The following is a 20,496-nucleotide window of genomic DNA, read 5'->3' as shown; positions in this document are numbered from 1 at the left end:
GTATGGTACTTAGCAACAAATACACCAAACATGGAATGTTACAGCTAGCATGCAACAGCAAGCATGCTAAGGACAACAAGCATGCTAGGGACAACAAGCAAGCAACATGCAGCCAACACATAGGTTAGTATGGCAACATGGTGCAACAATGGCACATAATGCAATATGGTGATGGGTACAGTCATGATTAATGAAGCGTGATGAGATGCAGCATAGTGATGATGGGTGCAGCGCAGTGAGGTGCAGCATGATGACGAAATGCAACACAACGATAGGTGAAGGAGTCACCTTGGAGAATCAGTTGAAGCAGCATGTCTTCAACTGATTTCATGTATCATCTTCTTAGAGATTATCTATGTTCTTATCTAGATAACGCAAATTGTTGATTTTTGTTGTAAACGTAGTCTCTCTCTCTCTCTTTGTTGAACTATTGAAGAACATATAAGAAGAATTGATCAAGGGTTTCCCCACATTGGGGTTTGTCCCTGCCTAGCGCCACATCTTGTGTCTTCTTGTCTTGGCTTGTCTTCTGCAATTTATGTTTATGTTCTATCTTCAGTTTACTTTGATGTTGATGTGATTGTTAATCTGGAAATGCTATTGAGCTAATTGTGAAAATTGAAATAAATTGCTCTAAGCATAGAACATACCTAAAATTAACATTTAGATTCCTTCTAGTAGATAGTCAAGACTGGCTTTTTCCTTCTTCACCTTAGCTCTGATACCATGTTAGAAAATCAGAAAGGCAGAAATATTTTCTTAGATAGATAATTACTTGTGATTCTTTTATCTTTATGTTCTTCTTTTATCTTTTAGTTCATCAAGCAATTACCAAAACAATAACACAAGGACAATAGATGTAGATGGACAGCGAGGGCAAAGCCCCTATCTAGGGGAAAACCCAGTCAACAATTTTTCCTTCTATATGTTCTCGAGATAATCTAAGACTGTAGACCCAGACAGAGATTCTCTCCACACCAGGTCAACCCTTAATACTTCTTGCAGATGACAACTTTTCCAAAGCAACTTCGATCTAGACTGGATCAGCAACAACTTCAACCTAGTAGCAAGTTTGACCCAACAATAGTAGCAATAACAACTTCATCTAAACTTGGAGAACTTCGATCTCCCTTGATACACCTCAGTACAGGTTGAGAGTTGTCCCAAAATTTTGATCTTGAGGTTTACTATCTCCTTCCAGAAACTCGTATTCCTTTCTAGCCGTTCTTCTAGCCCTTTCTCAACTTAACACTTTTCCAGCTTCCAGCTTTAGAAATCGAACTATGTGAGAGAGAATGAGATGCTCCAAATGAATTCAAACTCCTTGTATTTATAGCCTTCCAGGGAGGTCGAATAACTTAACTTGAGGCTAACTTGATGTCGAGGAGACTAAATTCATTTTTGACTAAAAAATAATTCTTTTTACATGATTCGAAAGCCCAAGAAGGGTCTCTTTTAATGTACAATGACTCTAATGAATAAAAATAAATCCTAGAAGTCCTCAATGGGGATTTTGACCTAAAACATGATGACCCAAGAATGAAACCCATTCTTTAATAAGTCATAGAAATAATAATAAAAATATTTTCTTCATTCTTTTGATAAGTATATCTCAAATACATTAATGAAGACTGAACCTAGTTACAAATTTCAATAGATCTCAAGATAAAGTTGCAAAATTTGGATAAAACTTTATCAAGGAAAGATAAGAAAATAGCTCATCTACGGAATTAAAATCAAATCTTGTTTACCAAATTCAAATGGTTAAAATGAAACGAAATATCAATTTGGAAAGTTGAAGCGTGTTGTTCAGAGAGAGGTCTTCCAACTTCAAGGAGTTTTTGTGTTGTTTCTTCAAGAACTTTGAGGTTGAAGATTTTCAAAGACATGAGGCTGCTGATTTTGGGTAGCATCGAATGTGCTCTAGCTCCGAAATTTTGTGGAGGGGCTAGAATAGATAAGATCTCCAAGACCCATAAATCGTTTGGAGAAATTCCACCCGAATTGTGAGTTATTAAAATAATTAATATTTTAAATGGGGTTCCTAAGTCTAAACTTATAAAAATAAAAATATTAATGGGTATTAATAAAAATATGGGCGAGAAGCTTCTAAGAGACGAGGATCAAGTCTATTTTAATCTTAGCCGTTGATTAGGGACTTAATCTCGACCGACGATTCATCAACAGAAAAAGTATAAGAGGAGGCTTGAGGGGCAGTGGAGATACACCAAGTGATCAGTCACTTCGATTTTTCTGGGGTGTGGTTTGCTAAGAAAATCAAACAAGTGATTTGAGTTGCAGTGAGAGGGGCAAAAGCAGAGATTTGGATCAGAAAGGAGTTCCAAGCCAAAGAGTATGTGGCAGAGAGGTAGCAGTAGCATTAGAGAGGCAGCGCAGAGGCCTACGCAGCCCAGGAAGGGGCTCATGCAGTGCTGACGTAGGCTGGGAGGGTCTCTTGTAGTGGCAGTGCAGAGTATTCTTCAGAAGTCTGAGATTTTGCCGGTGAAGGGAGGTTTTGGGACGGGAGGGTTGAACAACAGTCTTCCTCTAGCAAACCGATCCAGCATAAGGGGTCACACAGTCTCTTAGATGCAAGACACTGGCCCAAGCAGTGATTGTCCTGGGATTTCGCAGTGTTTTCCAGAGTTAGGCCACTCAGTGGATCAGTTGTGACTTGGAGAATGAGGTAAACCCTCGTATGTATTTCTTGTTGTCGAGATTTCTCTGAAAGGTTAGGTGGTGTGAGAGGCAACCTGTTGTACTCAGATTCTGCTTGCTTAATAATGCAAACCCTCTATCTGTTGCACTGGTTTTCCCGCATTGGGTTTTTCCGGGGACATGTTATCCAAAAATAACGGTGTCCCTTGTGTGTTTGTCTCATCTATTGTTTCAGTTTATGATCTGTATGTCAATGTAGTTTGCAGTAGTGTTTTTCATCACTGTTTATAAATTAAAAAACTTGTTGAATGAAATAACAAGTAGGAGATGCTAAACTAGTGACAGCAGTAGGATTTTTGTTTGTAGAAAATTCAGAAATTTTCACATGGTATCAAAGCGCTGTAGATGATATGACACTAAATCCATCAGCCGGGAGATCCAACAAATCTACTGTAAAGAGGCAACTATGTCGAGTGATGACGATGTTTCAAAGCCATAGGAGCAGCTGAAGGAGTGATGCAGTGCCAGAGGAGTGATGCAGAAGCTCACAAAATTCCTGCATCAGCTTTCTGACCCAGGAGGAGGAGACGCAATAACTAAGAGGAGCTAACACAGTGACTGCATTAGCTCTTTGGGCCAACGCAGAGCCTGCAGGGCTCAAATCAGTTAGTTGTCGGGGGAATAGGAGAAGTGCAAATTTGATTTGTGGGGCTGGTGGGACGTTGTTGTTGTTGTTGTTGTAGAACAGTGTCTGTGGAGACGAAACTGAGGTAGAGGGAGTCACTGCGTTGACGAATTTCTTGCCAAAAGAAATCTAGGTCCAGGTTGATGAGCAGCAACAAAGGAGGATTGGAGAAGGGGTGATTCGACATTATTTGGCGGGAGGATTTCTGTGAAGGAAATCAGGTTTCAGGGGGAGTCTAGAAAGAACTTGTTCCTTAGAGGATTTCTAGCGCCAAAGAAATCTATATCTGAGTTTTGTTGGGGCAGCAGCAAGAGAGGGAGAAGAGAACGTGTTCTACACTTGTTTGAGTAGAGATGGAAATTAATGGACTGAGGGATCAGGGCAGATTGGATGGAGCATCCAATTTGGCATCTGAAAGGCCAGGATCCTAGCAGGCTTGGACAAGAATCGTATCAAGGATTATGCCTTGAAAGTAGTTGTTGTTCCAGTGGATGTTGATTCTCTCAAGAAATATGAGGGGGCTTAGGCAAAGGCGAAGTGCATGATCTTGGATGGGGTCAAGGATCATATGGTCCCACATATTGCTGAAAAGGAAACAAGGAGGGAAATTTGGGAGGCCTTGACCACCTTGTATGAGGGAACTTCTGTCCAATGGTAGATGTTGTTGGAGAATCAACTAAGACAGTATTAGATTTAGAAGGGAGAAGAAGTTGATCCCTTTCTTCTCAAGTTGCAAGGGATTTGAGAGCAGTTGACTTCTGTACGGTCTACACCAGATCCTGAGTTCATGGTCAGGATTGCCCTGCATGCAGTCATTGAAGACTGGGAGACCTTTGTCCAGAGCATTTTGGGCAAGGCTTCTCTCCCTAGTTGGGAGGAGATGTGGGCAGCTCTTTGACAGGAAGAGATCAGGTGGTTAACCAAGGCAGGAAGTAGTGACAAAGGAGTCAGAGCCAAGAAGGAGGAGGAGGAGGATGCAACTCTCACATCATCGGGACAGCAAGGGCAACAAAAGAGGAAGAAAAAGGATATAACCAAAGTCAGATGCTTCAGGTGTGGGGAACTGGGACATTTCGCCACTCAATGCCCTCGAAAGAAGGGCAAGGAAGAGAAGTCTGACTCAAAGGCTGCTCCAACGAAAGTTGACAAGGAGGACAATGATAAGGATTGTGCGATGAGTGTTCATGCACCTCTGGAGAAGAGGTGGGGCGACATAGAGTTGTAGTCTGCAGGACTACACATGGGCAGGATACCTAAGGTGCTGAAATTCTTGGATCACATACGGCTACTGGAGCCCTTAATGGCAGTAGAAGAATAACGGGAATCAGTTGGTGCTAGGGATGATGGAGCAACAGTGGCAGAGCTAGAGTGCCAAAGTCTGAAGCAGCGCAGTGGAGGTTGCAGTAGTGGGAGAGGCACAAAGAAGATTGCAGCAACATAGTAGCAGCAGAGGGTCAGCACAAATTAGTAGTAGAGGTAGCTTTAGCATCACAAGGTATCTAGACTGACCAATATGGTAGCTTTTGGGTGACCTTTTCAGTTGCTTACTTCTCAGCAATTGAGTTGCAGTGCAACAATTAGCAGTGGCAGTTTCATGGGCAACAATATAGGTTGCAACAGTGCAATGGATGAACGGGAGCAGGCCAAGCATCAGCAACACAGAGGACCAATCTCGTGGATCAGTGTGATGCTTCTATTGGGGAGTACTCATATTCTGCTTGCTTAATAATACAAACCCTCTATCTGTGGCAATGGGTTTTCCACATGGGGTTTTTCCGGGGATGTGTTGTACAAAAATAACGGTGTCCCTTGTGTGTTTGTCTCATCCATTGTTTCAGTTTATGATCTATATGAAAGTGTATTGTGTACTAGTGTTTTTCATCACTATTTATAAATTAAATAACTTTTTGAATGAAATAACAAGTAGGAGATGCTAAACCAGTGACTGCAGTAAGATTTCTGTTTGTAAAAAATCAAAAATTTTCACATGGTATCATAACGTTTCAGATCATAGGACATTGAAGCCATCGGTCGGGAGATCAACAAATTTGCTGCAGAGACGCAGCTGTACCGAGTGACAACGTTGTTTCAATGCCAGAGGAGCAGCGAAAGGAGTGACGCAGTGCCAGAAGAGTGATGAAAAAGCTCATGCAATTCTTGCGTCAGCTTTCTGAGCCAGGAGGAGGAGATGCAGTGGCCGAGAGGAGCTCACGCAGTGATTGCGTCAACTCTTTGAGCCATCGCAGAGCCTAAGGGGCTCAGATCAGTCATTTGTCTGGGCAATAGGAGTAGTGCAGATTCAATCTGTGGTGTTGGTGGGACGTTGTTGTTGTTGTTGCAGAACAGTGTCTGTGGAGACAAAACCGAGGTAGAGGGAGTCACTGCCTTGATGGATTTCTTGCCAAAAGAAATCTAGGTCCGGGTTGCTGAGCAACAGCAAAGGAGGATTGGAGAAGGGGTGATTCGACATTATTTGGCGGGAGGATTTCCGTGAAGGAAATTAGGCCTCAGAGGGAGTCTAGAAAGAACTTTTTCCTTAGAGGATTTCTAGCGCCAAATAAATCCAGATTTGAGTCTTGCTGGGGCCGCAGCAAGAAAGTGAGAAGAGAACATGTTCTACACTTGTTTGAGCAGAGATGGAAGTTAATGGATTGAGATCAGGACATTTTGGATGGAGCATCCAACTTTGTCATCTGGAACGCCAAGATCTTGGTAGTCTTGGACAAGAATCACATAAAGGATTATGCCTTGAAAGTAGTTGTTGTTACAGTCGATGCTGATCGTCTCAAGAAATATGAGGAGGCTCAGGCAAAGGCGAAGTGCATGATCTTGGACGGGGTCAAGGATCTTGTGCTCCCACATATTGCTGAAAAGGAAACAACAAGGGAAATGTAGGAGGCCTTGACCACCTTGTATGAGGGAACTTTTGTCCAATAGAAGATGTTGATGGAGAATAAGCTAAGACAGTATCAAATGCAGAAGGGAGAAGAAATCAATCCCTTCCTTCTTTGGTTGCAAGGGATTCGAGACGAGCTGACTTCCGTAGGGTCTACACCAGATCCTGAGTTCATGGTTAGGAATGCCCTGAATGCAATCACTGAGGACTGGGAGACCTTTGTCCAAAGCATTCTGGGTAGGGATTATCTCCTAGTTGGGAGGAGATGTGGGCAACTCTTCGACAGGAAGAGATTAGACGGTTAACCAAGGTGGGAAGTAGCGACAAAGGAGTCGAAGCCAAGAAGGAGGAGGAGGAGGATGCAACTCTCACATCATCGGGACAACAAGGGTAGCAAAAGATGAAGAAAAAGGATATGGCGAAAGTCAGATGCTTCAGGTGTGGGGAACTGGGACATTTCGCCACTCAGTGCCCTTGGAAGAAGGGCAAGGGAGAGAAGTCTGACTCAAAGGCTGCTCTAGAGAAAGTTGACAAGAAGGACAATGATGAGGATTGTGCCATGAGTGTTCATGCACCTTTGGAGAAGAGGTGGGGTGACATAGAGTTGTAGTCGGCAGGACTACACCTGGGCAGGATACTTGAGGTACCGAAATTCTTGGATCACATACAGCTACTGGAGCCCTTAATGACAGTAGAAGAATAACGGGAGTCAGTTGGTGCTAGGGATGATGGAGCAATAGTGGCAGAGCTAGAGTGCCAAAGTCTGAAGTAGCGCAGTGGAGGTTGTAGCAGTGGGAGAGGCACAAAGAAGATTGCAGCAGCGTAGTAGCAGCAGAGGGTCAGCACAGATTAGCAGTAGAGGTAGCTTCAGCATGACGAGGTATCTAGACTGACCAATATGTCAGCTTTTGGGTGACTTTTTCAGTCGCTTAGTTCTCAGCGACTGAGTTGCAGTGAAGAAGTTAGCAGTGGCAGTGTTATGGGCAGCATGATGCAACATATTGAGAGGGAGCAACAGTATAGATTTAGCAGTGACAATGGCAGTGTCATGGGTAGCAATACAGGATGTAGTAGTGCAGTGGATGAAGGGCAGTAGGCCAAGCATTAGCAACATAGAGGACCGATGTCGTGGATTAGTGTGATGCTTCTATTGGGGAGTATTGCTAGAGCACATTCCTCTCTAAGAGGGAGTGTTGATTTTGGGTAGCATTGGATGTGCTCTAGCTTCGAAATTTTGTGGAGGGGCTAGAATACATAAGATCTCCAAGACCCAGAAGTCGTTTGGAGAAATTCCACCCAGATTGTGAGTTATTAAAATAATTAATATTTTTGATGAGGTTCCTAAGTCTAAACTTAGGAAAATAAAAATATTAATGGCTATTAATAAAAATATGGCTGAGAAGCTTCGAAGAGACGAGGATAAAGTCTGTTTTAATCTTAGCCATTGATTAGGGACTTAATCTCGGCCGTTGATTCATCAACAGGAAAAGTATAAGAGGAGGCTTGAGGGTCAGTTGGAGATACACCAAGTGATTAGTCAGTTCGATTTTTCTGGGGCGTGGTTTGTTGAGAAAATCGAACAAGTGATATGAGTTGCAGTGAGAGGGGTAGAAGTAGAGATTTGGATCAGAAAGGAGTTCGGAGCCAAAGCGTACGTGGCAGAGGGGCATCAATAGCATCAAAGAGGTAGCACAGAGGCCTACGCAACCCAAGAAATGGCTGACGTAGTGTTGACGTGGGCGAGGAGGGTATCTTGCAGTGGCAGTGTAGAGTATTGGTCAGAAGTCTGAGATTTTGCTGGAGAAGTGAGTTTCTGAGCCGGGAGGGTTGAAGAATAGTCTTCCTCCAGCAAATCGATCCAATAGAAGGGGTGATGCAGTCTCTTAGAGGAAAGATGCTGGCCCAAGCAGTGATTGCGCTGGGATTTTGCAGTGTTTGTCGGAGTCAAGCCACTCAATGGATTAATTGTGACTTGGAGAATGTGGTAAACCCTCGTATGTATTTCTTGCTACCAAGATTTCTTTGAAAGGTTAGCCAGTGTGAGAGACAACCTGTTGTACTCAGATTCTGCTTGCTTAATAATACGTTGGTGTGAGAAGCAACCTGTTGTACTTAGATTCTGCTTGCTTAATAATACAAACCCTCTATCTGATGTACCGATTTTCCTGCATTGGGTTTTTCCGGGGGTGTGTTGTCCAAAAAGAACGGGGGTCCCTTGGGTGTTTGTGTCATCTATTGTTTCAGTTTATGATCTGTATGTCAATGTAGTCTGCTGTAGTGTTTTTTATCACTGTTCATAAATTAGATAACTTGTTGAACGAAATAACAAGTAGGAGATGCTAAACCAGCGACTGCAGTAGGATTTCTGTTTGTAAAAATTCAGAAATTTTCACAGAGGCATGTAATGAAACTAATTAAATTTAATTAATCATTATTAGGAGCCATATCTGTTACAATAGTCATGTCCTTTTACCAGAAGGCATGTCCTTTTTTGTAATTCCAATATGATGCCTTTACTTTACTTTTATAAACTGAATTGAACCTTTAATTTTAAAAACACTTTGTAACTTTTAAAAGTTAAATAGGTCTTTATCTTCATAGATGTTTCTTTTATGATCATAATTGTTAATGAACCATTTGGTTCAATACAGATTATTACTTATCAGTGTGTCGTTTAATCTGCTTGTAGTTATATGCACTATGCAGGCATGCATTTTCTTAGTTATTTATCTATTTTCTCCATGTTCCAACAATGGTTAGACTGCAATGTTCGTTTCCATTTTACGTTTAGAGTTAGCATTGAAATTTCAGCTGTAGCAATTAAGAGAAAAAGGAGAAAAGAACTTTGCATTAGTCTGTGTTTCTTTAATTGAGGGGTATTCAGATTTCTAGCTCCAAGGCTATCCAAAAATGACCATATTCTCAGTATTATCGTTTTGCCTTTAAAAGATTTTTTCTTGGAGGACCCACATGAGTTGTGTATTGAACAGTTCAGCTATGAATTGTGAACGGATCAATTCATATCCATCCAGGACAGCAAAGAAGGATAGTTAATTGGTGAAATAACTTTCTATTGTACTTGTGTGCCTGCAGATATCGAGGGCTGCTTTAACACCAAAGTCCAGCTACATTGCAAGTCCAGCTGCATCTTGGCTGGATGACTTTCTTGTATGGTTATCACCAGAAGCATTTGGGTGCTGCCGTAAATTTCCCAATGGGACCTACTGTCCTCCTGATGATCAGGTGAGAAGAACAATTTATGTTATTTTTGTTTAAAAAAGGATATATTTTATACCATACAGTGTTCCATTAGTTAAGATTTTCATTTTGCGCTTGTCTTTGAACGAGGCTTTCTGTTTGTCATCCTCCTATATCGTACACCATGATGGAAACACTGCAATGTTATCCATGTATATTTTATTTCCATAATTGGAAAAGCAAGAAAGATATGGAGATACCTATTTATGCTTTAAAGTGTCAACCGAGTCCCCATATTCCTTGAATTCATGATTTGAGAATTTACAAAAAAGTCATATCTAGGGAAGAGTGAAAACAAATTCCTGCCTAGTGTCATTTTTCATTTTCCACATTTAGCAGCTGCTTTCTTGTTTCTTGATGATGATCTCCAAATACCCAGCAAAGACATGGCTGAACTTATTGTATCATGAGCATTTGCACAATAAGGATTGTTATCATGCAAATATGCACCAAGAAGAAATAGCAGAACTAAGTGATAATTATAGGTAATCTAGCTCTGTCACCACAGGATGCCTCTCTTTTCAAGTTAGTTCTTTTCCAGCCACAGGGAGGTATCCGTAGGGTTTTATGTGCTATAATTTCTGAGTGTAAATCTCTCTGTAAACTTGAGAGAAATCATGACACCAAGTCGGCATCAAGAGAAATAATCACACTAAGCTTCCGTCAAGCACCCAGAAGGCATCTGTTAACAGTGTTAAAAGGTCAAATAAATTGCAAATGGTTGGATCAGTTTATTCAAGTAAATTTCAGTAGCAGATGGAAACAATTAGATAAGAAGTTAAGAACATGCATTTTGAGTGAAAGAACAATTCAAAACAAATACATGTGAAGGATAATATGGACCTTGAATGAAAGAACAATTCAAAACCAGTGCATTAAAGTAACAACACAATCCCTGCTACATTATTGCTCTCAGAGAAACAACCACAGAGTTCAAAAAGCTAGAAAAAATCATAGAAGAACTTTTCTGAAAATTAGCATAGAGGTTGGAATCAACGATACATGCAAAATAAACTAGGGGCTGCCCTGTCATCGTATCTGGAAGGATGGAACAATGATGGTGAAGAAGTGCTACTGAAGTCTGTCAAAAAGAATCCAATCTCCCCAACACTGATCTTCAACTCTGTTTTACAGTATCCAAAGGAGAGAAAGGAGAAGGGGTGAATCCCGGTGTTTTCAACCTCAGTATGCTCACACTTGGACTCGGCCAAGTTGACTTGTGTTGCCCCCTAACCAAGTCAACTCAGCCTTCTTCCCAGTTTTGCGACCAATTTGAGACTGAACCAGCTGAGAATGAGGGACCAAACTGTGGTGTCAACTGTGCTGACAGCATAACTGTTTACTATTATTGACCACCATAACTTGAATATAACTGCTGCTTGCTAACTTCACTGCCCAAAACCTGACTGAAATGTTGATTTGTGGTAGCACCGGATGTGCTTTAGCCATGAAAATTGGTGGAGAGGTTAAGCACATGAGATCTCCAAGACCCAGAAATGGTTTGGGGAATCCCACCCGGTTAGAGAGATATTAATATAATTAATATTTTTAATGGAGTTTTTAAGTCTAAACGTAGGAAAATTAAAATATTAATGGGTATTAATATAAAACTGGGTGAAGAATGTTCTAAATGACATGGATCAAGCCAAATCTAATCTTAGCAGTTGATTAGAGACTTAATCTCGGTCGTTGAAGACTCAACAGAAAAAGTATAAGAGGAGACTTGAGGGTCAGTTGGAGACACACCAAGATTGATCAGTCAGTTCGATTTTGGAGTGGGGTTTGCTGAGAAAATTCGAACCAGTGATCTGAGTTGCAGCAAGGGATAGTGAGTGCATAGCAGAGAGGCAAAGATAGTGCTGGAGAGCCAGCGTAGATACTAAGGAGGCTACGTAGAGCCAATAGAAGCCACGCAGAGGCCCAGAGAGACTCTGCAGAGGCTAGCAGGGCCTGTGTGGGTGACACAGAAGGCCAGAAAGCCAGCGCAGAGCAGCAGAAGGCTGACATAGGGGGTTTCAAAGTGACGCAGAGGCCAGGAGGGTTGACATAGAGCCTCAGAGAAGTGGCAGAAGGTTTTTTGTGGAGCAGACTTGTCGAATATCTGCTTCCGAAGAGAGGTATTACTACCAGATTGATTTCTCTGTTGGGTGAGCCAATTTGGCACTCTAGTTGTACTCAAGAAAAAATGCTTAATAATAAAACCCTCAAAACTGCTGCAACGGTTTTCCCAAGTTGGGTTTTTCCGGGGACGATTGTCCAAAAATTACAGTGTCACTTGTGTGTTTGTCTATTCTTTCAGTTGATGATCTGTAAATGGTTGAGACTGCATTTGTGTTTATTTTCAGTATTTATATTGTTAAATAACTTGTTAAGAAATTAAACAAGTAGGTGAAATAAACCAGATAGTGCAGGAAGAATTTCTAATGGTTTAAACTTTGAAATTTCAACACGAAACTCCTTCAACGCTGTCTTGAGAACTCTTTCTGCTGTTTACTAATTCTGACCAACCAACAGGCTGTAACAGCTTATTGGTGTGCATTTCCAAAATGAATGCTGATGTTTTCGGTTGCAATTCTCAGCATGCATGTGTGAGTCACTGTCCAAGCTTATTGAGAATAGATAGTATGGCTGTATGCATGTTTAAATGCATAGAAAACCCACTGAAATAACCTTCTAGTAATGATCAAAACCTGTAAAAATTATGTTGTTACAGCACTGATCCTTTAACTGTGACTGTTGTTTGCTAATAATACCAGAGGAATCTGCGTGTAATATTTCCTTCCAATAATCCCTTAAGATTTCTCAACAAATCTCCGAGTTTAGATTAAATTTTTCAGTCACACCTTTTGTCAAACAGTTCAACTGTATATTGTTGTAGGTGACTTATCATTGTTTCTATTTTCAGAACTGTTTATTCAGAACTTCAAGTGCACCAGCTATCTATTTAGGCAGATGTTAGAGTCTATATAGTATAAACAACTCAGAAAAAGCCATCACATTGCAGATATAAGAATATAACACCCATAGAAAACACTCTCTTTAAATGTATACACAGAGAACAGATAATGGAAGAATGAACCTTCTAATTAGATGGCAGCCAACAAGAGTTACATATGCATCCGTTGCATCCCACTAAGAGGAATATCAGCTTGGGAAGTATACTGCCCAGGCACTAAATCTCAGTCCAGACTTCCAGATTGTAGCAGCTTGTTCAACCAGCAATTAATAGAGGGTGCAATCAGCTTAAGGGAACTCAAATAAGGGTCATGGCTCTTCCAACATTACCAGCAACAACTCCAGACTTTCTGCAGTAAACAGTAGACCCCAAATGAAGCCTCCTTGTGATGACAGGCAGCCCAAATGCACTGTTAACTACAGCAACTTGGCCCAGATTTTATTAGTGGCTCATTCAGCTATAAAAGACAGTGACCACGGTTCTGGAATGATCCCACTAAGAGGAATATCAGCTTGGGAAGTATACTGCCCAGGCACTAAATCTCAGTCCAGACTTCCAGATTGTAGCAGCTTGTTCAACCAGCAATTAATAGAGGGTGCAATCAGCTTAAGGGAACTCAAATAAGGATCATGGCTCTTCCAACATTACCAGCAACAACTCGAAACTTTATGCAGTCAACAGTAAACCCCAAATCAAGCCTCTTTGTGATGACAGGCAGCCCCAATGCACAGTTAACTACAGCAACTTGGCCCAGATTTTATTAGTGGCTCATTCAGCTATAAAAGACAGTGACCACGGTTCTGGAATGGTGTAAATGCTTCCCTCTTCACACTCAGAAGAATAACTTGACCATTATAAGCTTCCAGCAATTTATTAACAGGTGTTTCGACCTCCTACTAAAGTAGCTCAATCCCACTGTAAAGGAGAACTCGTCCAGTCACAGGATAAGAAGCTCGTCCCTTCTATTCTCCATGGAACTCGTACTAATGGTGGTTGGTTTTCATTACTGCGTTTGCTTCTTCAACCCAACTTCTGCTTCAGAGATTTCGACCAGCAGAGTGAGGGAGAATCGTTCCTATTTTATTGGCAGTGCCTTGGCTCTTGATATGACTGGAAAAATCGACTCCCAACTCTGTCTTCAACCTGAAAGGTAAATGAAATCAAATGAGTAGGAGATTCAACGGATACTACCTCTTCCAGCTTAGAATCTTTAGCAAATCTTGCACTCCATTGTAGCTTTACGGTGAAATCTGAGTGATTTCACTTTTGAATCCCAAACTAGGGTGTCTCGTTGCAACACCAAAGTCTTCTATGGCAGCTAGGGTTCCAAACCCTTAGCTTCTCCTTCAAACTCTCTCCAAGAGCTCTTTCTCCAAACTCACACACAATCCACGAATGAGGAGGGTCTCCTCATTTTCTTTATTTAATGAGTTTAGGGTTGTCTTTTCACCTTTACCTTCCCTTTTTTTTCTTTTCTTTTTGTTTTTTATAACTCACTTACCCTTTCCCTCCAATTAAATATTTAAAAGCACTTTTCCTTTCTTTATTTAATAAAGTGACTTTTATAAACTAATTAAAGTCACTTTTAATGCCGGAAAATGCTTAATTCGACCCTGTGGTCACAATAGCCACCCAAAGCCCCTTTTCATCATTCTGCCTTGAAGATATTTTCACCCCAATTCCAACGAACTATTACACGAAGGTGTTTATCCAAGTAATCAGCCTGAAACAACACCTTAAGCATAAATAATAAAAATATGCATGTTCTTAATGCCATTTTACGGGAACCATCGGAACGGAACGGAACCAAGAGCAAACGATGCAGAATTTATCTTGATGATGAAATATGGTAAGCGATCTCAGTCAGACCCATAAAACTCCTCTAAAACCCTCTGGGCTCACCAATGGAGTAATCCCGCTCCTATGACCAGGCTGACACAAGGTCTGGAAAACATTCCTAACCACGTCACCTAGTAATCCAAAATTTGGGGACATTACACTGCGGCTAATAATACCAAAGAATTTGCCGAGAGCCAAATCAATAGAGTGCAACTCTTCATATAATTGGATGCTTTTCAGTTATGATCACAAACCTATGGGAAATATCTCATTTGGGTACAACCTTTCTTTATGAATACAATTGTTTTCTAATAGTAACTAAGCCAAGTTGAACACACTGATGATAGAAACTTGTATTCATATTATTAAATCCCGAAAATCAAGCTGCATGCAGCTGTTTTGTTCTCATTTAATGAATGGACACTCAGAAAACTATAGAATCCCATCAAATTTTCTAATAAAGGAAGCCTCCAAGAATCATTACATGCATGGAGTGCAAGTGATATATGAACAACACTCTTGAGGAATAGGTTGGTGGCTAAGGATGAAATAGCATGAGACTTGGTGTGTAAATATTGTTGAAAATTGATAGCTTCGGTTGGTATTTTCATTGGCAAAGCAAAGGAGAAACTACAAATTTTTATGTTGACCAATTCATCATGATTTGCACAAGTTGGCCCCACTCATTGAATGGTTTTGACCCTATGGTCAAAACCCTCCTAGCACACATATATAATGGAGTTCGATTGAGCTCATTTGGCGCCTCACTCACTCATCCATTTCGATCTGAAACAAAGAGATCCGTCCACATGCGCAAAGGAGAAAAAAGGAAGATTATTTCTGCGTTGACCAGCTCTCTTGACTTCTGTTTGACCAACGTTGACTTGGGATTATCTGTTGCTGTCTGGCCAAGGTTTTGACTGATCTTGGAGGCCAGAATTATCTTTGATTCATTGACTCTATTTGATCGAAGTTCTGCTCCTGTTCTAGCTCATTGATTGAGGGTTGATTGCAACTCAACATATGTGATTTGACCAAGTTTTGACTGTTGTTTGTTGAATATGATTTGATTGAATTTCAACCCCAGATGACCATCTACCTGAGGCTGAAATTTGGCCTGCCTGTTGCAGTCCATGACTTAGACCAGCGTTGACTATTTTCTCTCTCCTTTGATGGGTTTGACTTGGCATTTATTGGGGTCAGGAGATTGGAATTTTGGTTGGACTATTTTGATGTACATTTTTATGAATTGAACTCTCTCTCATAAGGACAGATTGTTGGTTTTCCCCTTGTAGGTTTTTGCTTGGTCATTGACCTAAATTATGGTGTCTCTTGTCTTATTATTTATTGTGATTACTATTGCTCTTTTGAAGAAGTTAATTGTTGAAATTTTTCATGTATAACTGCTTAATGATTGGAATTCTCTATAGAAGTCAAATTGTATCACTGGAAGTAGTTATCAGTTTGAAAAATTGTAGTAGTCTTGATTGCACTAGAAAATCAACATGGTTTGAGAGCTTTGGTGAAGGAAAAGAGCATTGAGATCACCTTGAAGAGCATTGAGATTCTACATCTTTTGGTTTTGATTCGTCATCTTCATCATGAATTCCTTCATGAAGACAAAGAACAAGCTTGAAGGAGCTACAAACTTCAGGGCATGGAAGACTAGAATTGACCTAGTGCTTGCAATGTTGAAGTTTCTAAGTTTACTTAGTTTAGAAACCCTTCATGCACTTATTCTGATTTATTCCTACCTACTTGTTATTTTTCTTTAACAAGTTATTTACAAAGTAAATACTGAAAATAAACACCAGTGCATGCTCAACATATTACAGATCAACAACTAAAAGAAACAAGAACAAACACACCACATGACACCATTATTTTTGTACCAATGTCCCTAGAAAAATCCAATGTGGGAAAACTGGTGCAGCTATTTGAGGGTTTTCTTATTAAGCAATATCAGAGGACAATTTGGGTGCCAAAACTAGCGTACCCAACAGAGAATTTCCTTAGCAGGTATACCTCACAATTTGAGAGAAATATTCTGGTTGGAATCTCGAAAAATCCTTCCGGCAGCTCCTCAGCACAAAATTGCTCTGCAACCCTAGCGTCTGCCCAAACTGGATTGCGTCAGCCCCTCTCTGTCTCACGTTGGCCCTGTGTCAGCCTTTCTAGGCCTGCGTCAACCCCAGGAGGGCCTGCGTCAACTCTGGGAGCCTCTGTGTCAGCTGCGCTGGCCCCTCTGGTGCTTTGTGCAACACTTGGCTGCCTCTGTGTCAGCGGCGCTGGCCCCTCTGGTGCTTTGTGCAACACTTGGCTGCCTCTGTGTGGCCCTACGTGAGCCCTTGTTGGCTCTATGTCACCCTCCTTGGCTGTTGTGCTACTCTCCTGACATAATCTCTACCTTCTCTGTCTCTTTGTACTCGATGCCCCTCAGCTGCTCTCCCGATCACTGATTCTACCTCTCTTAGCAAACCCCGCTCTAGAGAATAGAATGACTAATCACTTTGGTGTGTTCTCCAAGTGACCCTCAAGCCTCCTCTTATACTTTTCCTGTTGACATCTCAACGATCGAGATCACGTCCCTAATCAATGGCTAAGATTAGATCTGGCTTGATTCATGTCTTTTGGACCATTCTAACACAGATTCATATTAATACACATTAAAATTTTAATTATCCCTAAGTTTAGACTTAGGGACTCCATTAAAAATATTAATTATTTTAATATCTCCTAATTTGTTTAGAATCTGCCCAAACCCTTTGTGGGTATTGGAGATCTCATGTGCCCCAACCTCTCCACCAAATTTTGTGGCTGGAGCACCTCCGATGCTACCCCAAATCAACACTCCCTCTTAGCAAGGATTGTGCTCTAGCAATACTCTTCACTGAGTATTACTTTGGTCATTCGACATTGGTATCTGTGCTGATGCTAGGCCTTGCTGCCCAACATCCTCTGTACTGCTGCATCTTGTACTGCTGCCCTTGGTTCTGCCACTGTTGCATCTGTATGACAACTCCCTCTGCATCCATGCTGTTGTTCGTCCTTCCTTGCAGCACTGCATCTGCACTACACCTCCTCTCATCATGTTGCATCGTGCTGCCCACTGCTGCACTACAACTCAGTTACTGTGAAGTAAGTAACTGATCTCCCAACTGAACTCCCTGTTGGGCTAGAAACACCCACTGATGTTGAAGCTCCCTCTGTCGTTGACAAGTGCTCCCTATCTCTGACCTCTACGCTGCTGCAATAACTCCCTGCATCTCGCACCGCCGCACACCTCTCTATGCCTTCCTGCACTGGTCCAACACTCCTGTGACTCTCGCATTGATACAGCCTGCCAGCTTTGCACTGTCTCGGGACTCTTGCACTGTAGCTCTCTCTGCCGCTCCATCTGCATCCGTCTCTACCGACCCAGTCAGTCCTGCTACTCCTCGCCAGGGCTCCCATAGGAAGGTCTAATCCAAGAGGCTGGGTACCTCAAGGATCCTGCCCCTCATTTCTTGTAGTCCACAATCATCATCTGTCAAAACTTCATTTTTTGCCCATGCTGGCGCTGCCTTAGTCTCAGAAGCCTCTCCCTTACTCTTTTTCCTTGGGCACTGGGTTGCATAATGGCCCATCTCCCCACAATGGAAGCACTTGATCTTGGAGAGATCTTTCTTCTTCCGCTTCTCTTGCTTTCGCTCAGATGCTAGGGCCACATTCTCCTCCTCCTGCTTGACCTTGATCCCTTTGTTGTTGCTACCTGTCTTTGACTGTCGTCTGATCTCTTCCTGGCGAAGAGTTGCCCACATCTCGTCCTAGGGTAGGAGAGTCCCTCTGCCCAGGATACTCTGGAAAAACACTTCCCAATCTTCTGAGACAAAATTCAAGGTTGTCCTCACCATAAGCTCTTGATCCGGTGTTGCTCCTATAGTAGTCAACTGGTCTTGGATCTCATTCAATCCTCTGAGGAAGGTGTCAATCGATTGACCCTTCTTCATCTGATACGACCTTATCTGGTTCTTGAGCAGCATTCTTCTCTGCACAGAAGTATGTTGGTACATGTTCTTGAGAGCCTCCCACATCTCAACTGTCGTTTCCTTCTCGGCTTTATGTGGTACCACATGATCCTTGACCCCGTCAAGGATAATGCACTTGGCCCTCGCCATCACCTCTTCGTACTTGTCTTTATCATTGGGAACAACTAGGATAGCTATAACCTTCAAGGTGGAGTTCTTACCCTGTGTAGTGCCATGACGCTCCTCTACTTCCCTCCTAGAAGTTCTTTGTTCGACTCCTCTGAGTCTCTACTTCTCGTCTGGAAGTTCTCTTCTAGACTCCCTCTGAATCCTGATTTTCCTCCTGGAAATCCTTCTGCCACTTGTCGATATGCCCCCTACTTTGATCGTCTTGTGCAACTACACTGCTGATCCAGGTTCCTCATCTAGAAACCCTCGGTAACAACTCCTCTAGCCTTGCTCTGTCAGGTATTGTTCTGACTACAGTACCTCACCAACTCCACTCTGCGATATTCCTACAGCCTTCTAGACCCCAACAACTGCCTCTCTGTGAACTGCGTCAGCCCCTCTCTGCCTCACGCTGGCTCTGCATCACCCCATATGGGTCTGCGTTAGCCTTGGGATGCTCTGTGTCAGCCCTCTAGCTCTCTACGTCAGCAATGCTAGCCTTTCTGGGGCTCTGTGCAGCTCCCAACTTCCTCTGCATGGCCCTGGCTAGCTCTGCGTCACACTCCTCGGCCTCTGTGTTGCTAGAAACAACTTCTGTCACCTTGGGACAGCAGTTTTCTGTTGCTATTGCTATGCTCGGCTGATGTCTTTTAGTCCTCCTGTGATCTGCAATCACGCTCTAATACCATGTTGAAGTTTCTAAGTTTACTTAGTTTAGAAACCCTTCATGCACTTATTCTGATTTATTCCTACCTACTTGTTATTTTTCTTTAACAAGTTATTTACAAAGTAAACACTGAAAATAAACACCAGTGCATGCTCAACATATTACAGATCAACAACTAAAAGAAACAAGAACAAACACACCACATGACACCATTATTTTTGGACCAATGTCTCTGGAAAAACCCAATGTGGGAAAATAGGTGCATCTATCTGAGGGTTTTCTTATTAAGCAATATTAGAGTACATTCTGGGTGCCGAAACTAGCCTACCCAACAGAGAATTTCCTTAGCAACTATACCTCAAAGTTTGAGAGAAATCTCATGGATGAAACCCCGGAAAATCCTTCCGGCAGCTCCTCAGCACAAAACTGCTTTGCAACCCCAGCGTCTGGCCAAACTGGACTGCGTCAGCCCCTCTCTGTCTCATGCTAGCCTTGTGTCAGCCCCAGGAGTCCCTGCGTCAGCTCTGGGAGCCTTTGCGTCAGCTGCGTTGGCCCCTCTGGTGCTCTGCGCAGCACTTGGTTGCCTCTGCGTGGCCCTACGTGAACCCTTGCTGCCTTTGCGTCACCCTCCTTGGTTGCTGCACTACTCTCCCGGCACAATCTCTGCCTTCTCTGTTTCTCTATACTCAATGCCCCTCAGCTGCTCTCTCGATCACTGATTCTACCTCTCTTAGCAAACCCCGCTCTAGAGAATAGAATGACTGATCACTCTGGTGTGTTCTCCAAGTGACCCTCAAGCCTCCTCTTATACTTTTCCTGTTGACATCTCAACGGATGAGATTAAGTCCCTAGTCAACGGCTAAGATTAGATCTGCCTTGATGCATGTCTTTTGGACCATTCTAACACAGATTTATAATAATACACATTAATATTTTATTTTCCCTAAGTTTAGACTTAGGGACTCCATTAAAAATATGAATTATTTAATATCCCCTGATCTGTTTAGAATCTGCCCAAACCCTTTCTGGGTATTGGAGATCTCATGTGCCCAACCTCTCCACCAAATTTCGTCGTTGGAGCACATCCGATGCTAACCCAAATTAACATGCAAGGCATAAGGTCTTGGGTATAGTTTTGGGAAAAGTTACTGAACCAGTTGATCAAGCAGGAAAATACAAGTTTCAGGAAGATGACATTTTGGCTTTGATCATCATTGTGGAATTTGTTAGGGATTATCTAATTCCCTATGTTGTTGATCGCAAGTCTTCCAAGGAGATGTATGATGCCTTCATTGGATTGTAGACCATCAACAACATCAATCAATCTATAAGTCTAAGGGGTCAACTTCATGATCTCAAGGT

General features: G+C 42.1%; 1 protein-coding gene across 2 annotated transcripts in view; it reads left to right on the top strand.

Annotated features, from left to right (window-relative positions):
• Positions 1-20,496, top strand: part of LOC149237701 (uncharacterized) — a 492,469-nt gene that overhangs the window by 370,024 nt on the left and 101,949 nt on the right. For both annotated transcript variants that reach the window (XM_089372754.1, XM_089372755.1), the window contains exon 27: positions 9,333-9,482. In XM_089372754.1, coding sequence (XP_089228880.1) covers positions 9,333-9,482 — 150 coding nt within the window. The remainder of the gene's footprint in view (positions 1-9,332; positions 9,483-20,496) is intronic.

This window comes from Pinus tabuliformis, chromosome 8 (genome assembly GCF_031772625.1).
Source record: "Pinus tabuliformis cultivar Carrire ecotype Pingquan chromosome 8, CPIR1, whole genome shotgun sequence".
Taxonomy (NCBI): Eukaryota; Viridiplantae; Streptophyta; class Pinopsida; order Pinales; family Pinaceae; genus Pinus; species Pinus tabuliformis.
Note: the sequence above shows the minus strand (reverse complement) of the source record. Positions and strands in the feature narration are given on the sequence as shown.